Genomic DNA, 13634 nt, shown 5'->3' on the forward strand with positions numbered 1-13634 from the left:
GTCAGTAGGATACCACTTAATAAATAGTCACTTTAATGAATTACTTTAATAAATGAATATTATCCAAGAAATTTGTCTAGAAATATATGTTCCTTATGCCACTGTGTGGTCTCCTGGATACTGTAGGACATACTAGGTGTGAGAGCCAGCTTCCAAGATGGCGCCCAATGTAGGGTCTCCTTCCACATTGCCCCAGGGTTAGTCAGTGTCTCCAACGGCATACAGCAGAAGTGATGACACGACAGTTCTAAGATTAGGTTATAGGAGATTGCAACTTCCATCTTGGGCTCTCTCTTTCTCTTTCTCTAATGGTTGCTCTGGGGGAAGCCAGGTGCCATACTGTAAGGACACTGAGGCAGCCTATGGAAAGGCCCACTGGGCAAGAAGATGAGGTGTCTAGACAATAGCCAGCAAGGAAGTGTAGCCGCCAGCAACTACACAAGTGATCTTAGAAGATCATCTAACCCCAGATGACTGCAACCCCAATCAACAGCTTGTGAGGCCCTGACCTCAAGAGAGACCCTGACCTAGAACTACGCAACTAATAAGCCCTCCCAGATTCCTGACCCACGGAAGCTGCGACCCTAATCGACAGCCTGTGAGATCCTGACTTCATGAGAGACCCTGACCTAGAACTACCCAACTAATAAGCCCTCCCAGATTCCTGACCCACGGAAGCTGCAACCCTAATCAACAGCCTGTGAGATCCTGACTTCATGAGAGACCCTGACCTAGAACTACCCAACTAATAAGCCCTCCCAGATTCCTGACCTACGGAAACTGTGAGATAATACATGCTTGTTGCTTTGGGCTGCTAAGTTTGGGGGTAATCTGTTACACACCAGTAGGCACCTAATACCCCAGATATCTTGTAGTGGCATCTTTTCTCTAGTTTTGCCCCTATATCCCCAAAGTGATATTATAACTGGTGGTATTTCAATTCAGTTTAATAAGGCTAAAAACATTACCTTCATGGAGATGAAAAAAACATATCCAACCATTTTATAAATATGCAAAGCTGTCTTTGTTCATTAAATGCAATAAAGCTTACACAATAAATGAAACTAAAAAAATCAGAGTATCTAACACGTAATTATAAATAAAATATTTAGTATTCTATATCAGGTATAATTAAAGCATCAAATCTATCCTTTAATCAGTGGCAGAGGGAATCATATGTTCATAAATTTAACTACCTAATTACTAAAACATTCTAAATATTAGAGGGAAAAAAATCTTTGATGTTCAATGTATCTAATTTTAGACAGCATAAAGTGAATAACCTCATGGATTAATTGTTTAAAAAAATTACCTCAAATGTCAGTTTGTTTTTTTCTTTATCTCCAAAAGGAAAAGGCTGATTTACAACCTCTTTCAAGTATTCTTCAACAAACTCCATTGTCAGTGCAAATTTCCTCTTCATATCATTTCTGGAAGAGTCTGTTATAGAATCATATCTATGAAGACAGAAAGAATTTAAAAGAAGTTAAATTGATTCTAATCATTTAAAATAGGAAAATATATATATTTTGACCTCTTGTCTTCTAAGCTTGGGTAAATTAATGAAACTTTCTACACTTTGTACCCTCACCTATAAAATGGAGCTATTTTGAAATGAGTTGATACATGTAAAGCATTTAAATCAGAGTCTACCATTGTTACTCCTTTTATTAATTGTTATTCCTTTTATTAACATGATTTCTGTTTATTGATTTCCAGAATAACTTTTCTATTATCAAGAGCTGTCATTTTACTTTACAAAAAGAGTATCTTGTTTGTATTTGGAAAATTAACAATCCAAGTCTGAATAAAGAAATGCCTTTCGTTATATTTCATTTCAAAACTGAAGACATTTGGGGGAGGGATGGACTGGCAGTTTGGGATTAGTAGATGCAAACTATTATATATAAAATGGATAAACAACTAGGTCCTACTGTATAGCACAAGGAACCACACTCAATATTCTGTGATAAATCGTAATGGAAAAGAAGATGAAAAAGAATGTATACCTATGTATAACCAAATCACTTTGCTGTATAGTAGAAATTAACACAACACTGTAAATCAACTAACTTCAATAAAATAAATTATTTAAAAATGGAAGACATAATCAAAATCATTGAGTTCATCTGCTGAATTTAAAGTCTTCAAGAAATTTTTCCAGAGCAGAAGCAAGAAGAACTGTAATCCTGCAGCCTGTGGAACAAAAACCACATTCACAGAAAGATAGACAAGATGAAAAGGCAGAGGGCTACGTACCAGATGAAGGAACAAGATAAAACACCAGAAAAACAACAAAATGAAGTGGAGTTAGGCAACCTTCCAGAAAAAGAATTCAGAATAATGATGGTGACGATGATCCAGGACCTCGGAAAAAGAATGGAGGCACAGATCCAGAAGATGCAAGAAATATGTAACAAAGACCTAGAAGAATTAAAGAACAAACAAATAGAGGTGAACAATACACTAACTGAAATGAAAAATACACTAGAAGGAATCAATAGCAGAAAAACTGAGGCAGAAGAAAGGATAAGTGACCTGGAAGGCAGAATGTTGGAATTCACTGCTGTGGAACAGAATAAAGACAAAAGAATGAAAAGAAATGAAGACAGCCTAAGAGACCGCTGGGACAATATTAAACGCAACAACATTCACATCATAGGGGTCCAGAAGGAGAAGAAAGAGAGAAAGGACCAGAGAAAATATTTGAAGAGATGATAGTAGAAAACATCCCTAACATGGGAAAGAAAACAGCAACCCAAGTCCAGGAAACGCAGCAAGTCCCATACAGGATAAACCCAAGGAGAAACACGCCAAGACACATAGTAATCAAATTGGCAAAAATTAAAGACAAAGAAAAATTATTGAAAGCAGCAAGGGAAAAATGACAAATAACATACAAGGGAACTCCCATAAGGTTAACAGCTGATTTCTCAGCAGAAACTCTACAGCCAGAAGGCGGTGGCATGATATACTTAAAGTGATGAAAGGGAAGAACCTACAACCAAGATTACTCTACCCAGCAAGGATCTCATTCAGATTCGATGAAGAAATCAAAAGCTTTACAGACAAGCAAAAGCTAAGAGAATTCAGCACCACCAAACCAGCTCTACAAAAAATGCTACAGGAACTGCTCTAAGTGGGAAACACAAGAGAAGAAAAGAACCTACAAAAACAAACCCAAAACAATTAAGTAAATGGTCATAGGAACATACATATCAATAATTACCTTAAACATGAATGGATTAAATGCTCCAACCAAAAGACACAGGTTAGCTGAATGGATACAAAAACAACACGCATATTTATGCTGTCTACAAGAGACCCACTTCAGACCTAGGGACACACACAGACTGAAAGTGAGGGGATGGAAAAAGATATTCCATGCAAATGGAAATCAAAAGAAAGCTGGAGCAGCAATACTTATATCAGATAGTATAGACTTTAAAATAAAGAATGCCACAAGACACAAGGAAGGACACTACATAATGATGAAGGATTAATCCAAGAAGAAGATATAACAATTATAAATATATATGCATCCAACATAGGAGCACCTCAATACATAAGGCAACTGTTAACAGCTATAAAAGAGGAAATCGACAGTAACACAATACACACACAACACATTTACACCAATGGACAGATCATCCAAAATGAAAATAAATAAGGAAACAGAAGCTTTAAATGATACAAAATACCAGATAGATTTAATTTATATTTATAGGACATTCCATCCAAAAACAGGAGATTACACTTCTGCTCAAGTGTGCACAGAACATTCTCCAGGATAGATCTCATCTTGGGTCACAAATCAAGCCTCAGTAAATGTAAGAAAATGGAAATTATATCAAGCAACTTTACTGACCATAACTCTATGAGATTAGAATCAATTACAGGAGAAAACCATAAAAAACACAAACACATGGAGGCTAAACAAAACGTTACTAAATAACCAAGAGATCACTAAATAAATCAAAGAGGAAATCAAAAAATACGTAAAGACGAATGACAATGAAAACACGATGATCCAAAATCTATGGGTTGCAGCAAAAACAGTACTAAGACATAAGTTTATAGCTATACAAGCCTACCTCAAGAAAAAAGAAAAATCTCAAACAACCTAACGTTACACCTAAAGGAACTAGAGAAAGAAGAACAAACAAAACCCAAAGTTAGCAGAAGGAAAGAAGTCATAAAGGTCAGAGCAGAAATAAATGAAATAGAAGCAAAGAAAACAACAGCAAAGATCAATAAAACTAAAACCTAGTTCTTTGAGAAGATAAACAAAATTGATAAACCATTAGACAGACTCATCCAAAAAAAAGAGGGAGAGGACTCAAATCAATAAAATTACAAATGAAAATGGAGAAGTTATAAAAGACACCACACAAATACAAAGCATCCTAAGAGACTACTACAAGCAACTCTATGCCAATAAAATGGACAACTGGAAGAAATGGAAATTCTTAGAAAGGTATAACCTCCCAAGACTGAACCAGGAAGAAGCAGAAAATATGAACAGACCAATCACAGGTAAGGAATTGAAACTGTGATTAAAAATCTTCCAACAGGGCTTCCCTGGTGGCGCAGTGGTTGAGAGTCCGCCTGCCGATGCAGGGGACACGGGTTCGTGACCCGGTCCGGGAGGATCCCACGTGCCACGGAGCGGCTGGGCCCGTGAGCCATGGCCGCTGAGCCTGCGCGTCCGGAGCCTGTGCTCCGCAACGGGAGAGGCCGCAGCGGTGAGAGGCCCGTGTACCGCAAAAAAAAAAAAAAAAAATCTTCCAACAAACAAAAGTCCAGGACCAGATGGATTCACAGGTGAAGTCTATGAAACATTTAGAGAAGAGCTAACACCCAACCTTCTCAAATCTTCCAAAAAATTGCGGACCAAGGAACACTCCCAAACTCATTCTATGAGGCCACCATCACCCTGATACCAAAACCAGACAAAGATACTACAAAAAAAGAAAATTACAGACCAATATCACTGATGAATATAGATGAAAAAATCCTCAACAAAATCCTAGCAAACAGAATCCAACGACACATGGAAAGGATCATACACCATGGTCAGGTGGGATTTATCCCAGGGATGCAGGGATTCTTCAGTATACGCAAATCAATCACTGATATACACTATATTAACAAACTGAAGAATAAAAACCATATGACCACCTCAATAGATGCAGAAAAAGCTTTTAACAAAATGCAACACCCATTTATGATAAAAACTCTCCAGAAAGTGGGCATAGAGGGAACCTACCTCAACATAATAAAGGCCATATACAACAAACCCACAGCAAACATCATTCTCCATGGTGAAAAACTGAAAGCATTTCCTCTAAGATCAGGAACAAGACAAGGATGTCCACTCTCGCCACTAATATTCAACATAGTTTTGGAAGTTCTAGCCACGGCAATCAGAGAAGGAAAAGAAATAAAAGAAATACAAACTGGAAAAGAAGAAGTAAGACTGTCACTGTTTGCAGATGACATGATATTATACATAGAGAATCCTAAAGATGCCACAGAAAACTACTAGAGCTAATCAATGAATTTGGTCAAGTAGCAGGACACAATATTAGTGCACAAAAATCTCTTGCATTCCTATACAATAATGATGAAAAATCTGAAAGTGAAATTAAGGAAACACTCCCATTTACCACTGCAACAAAAAGAATAAAATACCTAGGAATAAACCTACCTAGGGAGACAAAAGAACTGTATGCAGAAAACTATAAGACACTGATGAAGGAAATTAAAGATGATACCAACAGATGGAGAGATATATACCATGTTCTTGGATTGGAAGAATCATTAGTGTGAAAATGACTATACTACCCAAAGCAATCTAAAGATTCAATGCAATCCCTATCAAATTTCCAATGGCATTTTTTACAGAACAAGAACAAAAAATCTTAAAATTTGTATGGAGACACAAAAGACCGTGAATAGCCAGAGCAGTCTTGAGGGAAAAAAACCGAGCTGGAGGAATCAGACTCCCTGACTTCAGACTATACTACAAAGCTACAGTAATCAATACAATATGGTACTGGCACAAAAACAGAAATATAGATCAATGGAACAAGATAGAAAACCCAAAGATAAACCCACACAACTATGGTCAACTAATCTATGACAAAGGAGGCAAGGATATACAATGGAGAAAAGAGAGTCTCTTCAATAAGTGGTACTGGGAAAACTGCACAGGTACATGTAAAAGAATGAAATTAGAACACTCCCTAACACCATACACAAAATTAAACTCAAAATGGATTAGAGACCTAAATGTAAGACCGGGCACTATAAAACTCTTAGAGGAAAACATAGGAAGAACACTCTTTGCCATAAATCACAGCAAGATCTTTTTTGATCCACCTCCTAGAGTAATGGAAATAAAACTAAACAAATGGGACCTAATGAAACTTCAAAGCTTTTGCACAGCAAAGGAAACCATAAACAAGACCAAAAGACAACCCTCAGAATGGGAGAGAATATTTGCAAACGAATCAACAGACAAAGGATTAATTTCCAAAATATATAAACAGCTCATGCAGCTCAATATTAAAAAAACAACCCAATCCAAAAATGGGCAGAAGACGTAAATTGACATTTCTCCAAAGAAGACATACAGATGGCCAAGAAGCACATGAAAAGCTGCTCAACATCACTAATTATTAGAGAAATGCAAATCAAAACTACAATGAGGTATCACCTCACACCAGTTAGAATGGGCATCATCAGAAAATCTACAAACAACAAATGCTGGAGGGGGTGTGGAGAAAAGGGAACCCTCTTGCACTGTTGATGGGAATGTAAATTGATACAGCCACTATGGAGAACAGTATGGAGGTTCGTTAAAAAACTAAAAATAGAATTACCATATTATCCTGCAATCCCACTACTGGGCATATACCCTGAGAAAACCATAATTCAAAAAGACACATGCACCCCAATGTTCATTACAGCACTATTTACAATAGCCAGGTCATGGAAGCAACGTAAATGCACATCGACAGACAAACAGATAAAGAAGAAGTGGTACATATATACAAAGGAATATTACTCAGCCATAAACAGGAACGAAATTGGGTCATTTGTTGAGACGTGGATGGATCGAGAGACTGACATACAGAGTGAAGTAAGCCAGAAAGTGAAAAACAAGTATCATATATTAATGCATTATGTGGAACCTAGAAAAATGGTACACATGAACTGGTTTGCAGGGCAGAAGTTGAGACACAGATGTAGAGAACAAACGTATGGACACCAAGGGGGGAAAACCGCGGCGGGGTGGGGACGGTGGTGTGCTGAATTGGGTGATTGGGATTGACGTGTATACACTGAGGTGGATACAACTGATGACTAATAAGAACTTGCTGTATAAAAAAATAAATAAAATTTAAAAATTTTTTTAAAAAAAGAAAATTTTCCAAACATACTCATGAATCGTGATCTTTGTGGGGATTTCTGTCCAGAGCCTGGCATAGCGAACAGGCACCACAGACTCCTGGGGATCCCGGTCAACATGCATGTGCAGCATAAGGCGACAAAAAGATGCTCGGAGGTCAAAGGGCAGGCTCTCATCTGACATACACCGCAGGATCAAATCAACAGAGAGCTGCGTAGAAATCTGGTTTATGGCCAGATACTGGCGATCCAAGCACATCCTTGCAAAGAGATTTAGCTGGTACCTTAAAAATATTAAACATATTATATTATTTGTCTTATCTGGATAAAATTCATAAATATTAGTATCAATCAGCATCTACTTTTATGATTCCAATATTTCCCAGTGTAGGTGATAACTGGTGTAAAACTCTTCTGGTAGTAGGTTAAGTGATCAAATGACAACACACAGGGCTTCCCTGGTGGCGCAGTGGTTGGGGGTCCGCCTGCCGATGCAGGGGACGTGGGTTTGTGCTCCAGTCCGGGAGGATCCCATGTGCCACGGAGAGGCTGGGCCCGTGAGCCATGGCCGCTGAGCCTGTGCGTCCGGAGCCTGTGCTCCGTGACGGGAGGGGCCACAGCAGTGAGAGGCCCGCATACCGCAAAAAAAAAAAAAAAAAGACAACACACAGATGAAATCACCTTTATGCCCATTCAGTTGCAACTTCTCTTACTTGTTCCAGCAACATATATCTGGTGGAGAGTGTCATTAGGCTCTCAGTTCTCGGTTTCCTAGGTCTGCAAATACACTAAGCCTGTAGGCTATGGACAACAGCTCACATGAAACTATGTTTCTCTGCCTTTCCCAGGCTCACTCAGCTCCAGGCTCTGGTATCTACACTCCAAGGGTAGACTCACTCAGTTCCCAAACCAAATGTGATCAATCCAAAGGCATCAGTACACTTGGATTCATCAGCCTCCGAGATCCAGAAAGTAGCCTTTGGCTTTGTAGCTGTAGCTACAGAACCCAGGGAACACAGTGAATTCTCTGCCTTTCTCAGATTCCTGTCTTTTGGGCCCAAAGTTGCCCAAGGGCTTCTGCCTTGGGTTTCCAAGCCTTAGACTCAAAAATGCCAGCTAGTTTCTTGCTCCCAATATACTGACCACCAGCAACTACCATTGAAATTTCGACTGCCATATGCCCCCACTGAACTTTCACAGCTAAAGACACCAGTTTCTCTGAAGCCCTAGGTCTCCACATAATCACAAGTGGTATATACATAACTACCAGCTAACTTTCTCTGAGGCCACCCCTACAACCGGATCAGCTTCCCCAACCCCAATTTCACCTCCCTCTCAACTCGATTACCTAGGTCCCAACATGTCTCTCATCTGCACCCACATGAGTCAATAAGAGGAAAAAATCCTTTGTTGCACAACAGTTCCAAACTAGTGAAAAACTAGAAAATTGCAAGTGGTATATGTGGAAAACACAGATGTTTACATTTACTGCGAATACTTTAAATAATAATAAATATTTCAGCTACCCTAGTTCTGACACAACTTCTTAAATTTCTTCTTCATAGATACCGAACTTTTATAGACGTCAGAGAATCATCTCTCAATGAATATGTGAGACTAAGAACTACCATTCTCTACAATACTTAACCTGTAGTAGGTAAGAACTTCTAAATCAGCCTTGGTGCCTTCTTTGGCTTCCTGAGCAAGGTGCCTGATAGCTTTGCCGTGAGGTTCCTTGTTGCTGTCAATCCAGTAGAGCCAAACTTCTTCCTCATCAATGTCATCTGAAAGGATGGCGCTCTCCATGGGGTTGTCTCCTTGCATTGAGACCAGCCTTGAAATAAATAACACACACAAAATCTATGAACAAGCTCATTCAGAAACATGATAAGGAACTGTACTGCTTACAAATAATGAACAGGATAGGATGTCTCCATCCTCTGGGCTTACTTAGTTTGAATGAGAATATCTGCATTGCCTGGGCTCAGCATAAATTTGCAGATGAGTTCTTGAGTTACAGGTATAGCCGTGGTATTAGACACACAGAGATCTGATAAATAATCCAAAAACCTGACAAGAGAAAAAATTAAATTGATCATTAACAAAAAGCATCTTATAAAATCATACCCCCAAATATACTTTGAGATATAATGAAACTGACTTTCTAGATATATTTTTAATATTATTTCCATGCAGCATTTTTCTAATGTGTTGCGTATCTACCGCACCATTAGAAACAAATTAAATATCCAATTATTTGTATTTAGGACAAATCTTGTTTCCAAAAATGATATGTTTGCTTTTATTTATTTGGTGATAGTCATCCCACAGCACTGTGACTTGTTATATTTACAACATCAAAACAAAGCCAGATCAAGGCTAATGTTGTACTGAGTAAAACAGACATACAGCACATACTTTATCAACATGAATATGGCCTGGTCAAGTCTGAGGCCCAATTCTACCTTCTAACACTTATTTGCTTGCTAAATAAGAAAATTTTGTCAATCTGCTTGACATTTCTGCATTCATTTCTCCCAGATAAGGCAGCATGGTATAAGAGACAGGGTACTTGGCGCAGAGTCAGAAACTCTAAATTCTGTTCCTAGTTGGTCTCTAGGCTTCTATTTTCTCATCTCTAAAATGTGGATAATATTATACGACCAGTGTACTTCATGAGAATGTGCAAGGGTTTAAATGAGGCAACGTATTGAATTGAATGAAATATTAATATATTTTGAAAAACTATGGGGTACTATAAAAACACAAGTTATCAGAGTGAAAATCAATTACACTTAAATATGTCTATAAAGGGTTTTGATCTCCTATAATAACTGTTTATGGTACATAATTATTATAGCAATAAGCCCAACACTGTTTTGTCCATGAAACAATTCGAACTTTAAAAAAGTTCTAAAAATAAAGCAAAAAGCCACAGTCCCCACAAGAAAAGAATACTGCATGAACCACTTCAAACCTTGGCTCCCGATTTCTCCTGAGTAAACTAACAAATGTTTCTATTTCTTTTGCTGTGATGTGTTTCTCTAGTAGTTTTCTGTTGTTGTGCAACAAAGCTGTGATGGTATCTTCTGCCAAAATATCATAGCCAATCTGGGATTGCATGACACAGAAATTCTTAGCAATATATTCCTACAAAGGAGAAAGACTGTCAGAACGCACTGACAAAGAGCTCAAAAATAACAGGTTCTATTAGGGTCAGCAACATTGATTAATTTATTCATAACAGAAAACTCGCTAAAAATTATTGTTAAAGAAGAGCAAATAATTCTTTAGTAAATAGGATATCTGAGGAAGGAAATGGAAATCTATTTGCATATACCTCATTCAAATTATAACAGAAAATTACGTGCCTAGTAATAATTTTTCATACGGGTGCTTACACTCTTACAAGTGAGAAAAACAAAAATAAACTGAGTTAAAATGACAATTTTTTATGACATGTTAAGAAATGATTTCACCAGTATAACAGACGCCTTTCTTCGAACACTCACTAGGAGCTATAACCTAGGATTCTGGCATAATTATAGAAACAAAAATGATTCTTTGACATTTGGTTCATGAAGCATGAGCTCTATACCATTACATGATGATCCCAGGTGAACTTAGCTGATTTCCTTTCTGTACATATACCACAATGACCTATTAAATCTCTTTAAAATAATGATAAAATTTCACAGCACTTTTTGTCTTTAAAAAGCATCCAACAAGATAATGTGATTGATCACTTTATTGATCAGATCCATTCATCCAAGACATATTTCTGAAAAGCCATTCCAGGTAGTTTGCAAGACTAGGGATGCGGCAGTAAGACAGATAAGCTCCCATAGAGCTTACATCCTAGTGAGAAGGGGCAGTCAATGAGGTAGTAAATAGGATCATTTTACATGTTGAGAAGTGAAATGAAACGAACAGAGGGATGGGAAAAGGTGACAACTTGAGATGGGGTAGACTCTTGAAGAGGGGACATTGCCCTATGATAGAAGTGATGGAAATGATAAAAAAGAAAAAGGAGGCAGCCGTGGGGAGAGAAGCCATCGAGCAGTGGGAGTACCAAGTGGAAGGCTCTATAATGGCGGAACCCAGTCTTCGGAGTTCTGTAAACACAAGGTGGCCATTGTGGCTGGAGTACAGCGAGTGAGCAGAAAGCAAGAGCTGACGTGGCAGGTGAGGCCCTTGCGAGCCACGGTGAACACAGAAACATTCATTCTTAGAGCAAGAGAAAGCCACTGGCGAGCTTCCCTCATGCATGGTTCCATCTGCTCCTTCTTCCCACCACCTCGCCTCTCTTCCGAGCCACATCTCAGCCAACCACAGCACTGGTAAGCTTAACCCCGTCCACAACCCAAAGTTTTCACTTCAATTTCTTGGAGGTTCTCCTTGGGGATTTTTTCTATGATGGGAAAATGTATTGATTAGAAAGTGCTTTTGCCTTAAGATTTACTGGAACCTACCTGTTCCTTGAAAGTGCTACTGGTTACACAAATCTCATTATATTCTACGCAGCAATTCTGTGGCCTTTTTCAAAATCATGGTTTTGTATATTGGGTACCAGTTAAGTAAAGTAAATGTCTTCTATTAGTGTATCATTTTAAAGATATGTATTAATTTATACACTCGTACGACTATGGTAATCAGACCCCGATATAAGGCAAACCTCCAGATGTTTGATAAATAGATCAAGATGTCAGTAAAGAATCAAACGAAATTAGAGGTGTCTCCAAATTCTATAAATAACAATAAACAGAAATTCAACATGAAAGACTTGGGTTAGTACTAAATCACAAAAGAATTCCCTATTAGGACTCTATAAAATATAGGTGAGGATAAAGGAGAAGAAGGAATTATGAAGAAAGTAGAAAGTCTTTCTGCTCATGCTTTATTTTTATTATTATTATTATTTATTTTTGGCTCCATTGGGTCTTCGTTGTTGCACACAGGCTTTCTCTAGTTGCAGTGAGCTCTTCATTGCAGTGCGTGGGCTTCTCATTGCGGTGGCTTCTCTTGTTGCGAGCGTGGGCTCTAGGCATGCGGGCTTCAGTACTTGCGGCATGTGGGCTCAGTAGTTGTGGCTCACGGGCTCTAGAGCGCAGGCTCAGTAGTTGTGGCTCACAGGCTTAGTTGCTCCGCGGCATGTGGGATCTTCCTGGACCAGGTCTCAAACCCGTGTCCCCTGCATTGGCAGGTGGATTCTTAACCACTGCACCACCAGGGAAGTCACTCCTCAGGACACCAGGCATGGGAGTCCCCAGCTTAGACAGGGAGGAGTGAGAAAGAACTTTGTGCCAGACCTCGAGGGACTGGGAAAAGACACCAGTTGAGACATGCTGCCTGGACAATCTACTAGGTACTAGCAGAACAGCCAAACCAAGGATATCCGGTGCTGAAGCACAGGGCAGTGCTATGGAAAGCGGGTCCACAGGACCCTCCCAAAGACTGAGTGTAACGGAGGACACACACATTAGGGGGTCCCATGGTTCTGAGGGTACCAGGTAAACCCTGTAGACCTATTGATTTTTTCAGTTAATTCAATCTCTCTCATAGACTACTGCATGTAGTGTGGAGTGCAGGCCTGTCTAGCAAAGTAGATCTTTCTAGGCCCGAGAAGGGAAATGAGGCCACAGAGTGACCGCCAGTCCCACCGCCATCCCTGACCTCCGCTGAATAACATGGCCCTGGTATCTGGGGCTTCTCGGAAGCTGACTCTCTGAGTGCTGTCGTTTGACGTTCTGGAACTTAATTTTCCTTCCAATAAAACAACATAACTTTACCTACATTACCTTGCCATCTTAAAGGAATGCAATGAAGTTGGGAAAAATAATTCCAATGACAAGCATTTTCAACTGGGAGGAAAAATGTTTATAACTAGGATTATATTAAAAAGCATTTAAGAATCTGTTTATATCATCTGCTTCCTCACTCTTGTCCTTGTCAAATTATTTATCTTCTGGTTAATCTGTTTTACATATTCTTTTTAGACTTTTTCTTAATCTTTAAACTGAATTTCAAAAAAAACGTATTTTCACACTTTTAAAGCAATTTTTTTTTCTTGCCAAATAACTTTTAGACTACTTTCGAGGCAGTACTATGATTATTAGGAGCCTGGGTTTGAATACTGGCTCCAGTCAAAACTGTGTATTCTTTGGCAATTTATTTAACCTCTCTGTGCCTCAGTTCTTCATCTTAACCCAGTATTAACC

At 38.8% G+C, this 13634-nt stretch overlaps 1 protein-coding gene across 3 annotated transcripts in view; it reads right to left on the reverse strand.

Annotated features, from left to right (window-relative positions):
- ITPR2 (inositol 1,4,5-trisphosphate receptor type 2) overlaps positions 1–13634 on the reverse strand; it is a 523758-nt gene that overhangs the window by 342560 nt on the left and 167564 nt on the right. For all 3 annotated transcript variants that reach the window (XR_004483814.2, XM_033430221.2, XM_004270904.3), the window contains 5 exons: positions 10394–10566; positions 9367–9486; positions 9065–9250; positions 7449–7700; positions 1313–1457 (listed from right to left, as the gene is read on the reverse strand). Coding sequence is in view for 2 of the 3 variants with exons in the window: in XM_033430221.2 (XP_033286112.1) it covers positions 1313–1457; positions 7449–7700; positions 9065–9250; positions 9367–9486; positions 10394–10566 (876 nt within the window). In the remaining variant the exon portion in view is untranslated. The remainder of the gene's footprint in view (positions 1–1312; positions 1458–7448; positions 7701–9064; positions 9251–9366; positions 9487–10393; positions 10567–13634) is intronic.

This window comes from Orcinus orca, chromosome 11, assembly GCF_937001465.1.
Source record: "Orcinus orca chromosome 11, mOrcOrc1.1, whole genome shotgun sequence".
Taxonomy (NCBI): Eukaryota; Metazoa; Chordata; class Mammalia; order Artiodactyla; family Delphinidae; genus Orcinus; species Orcinus orca.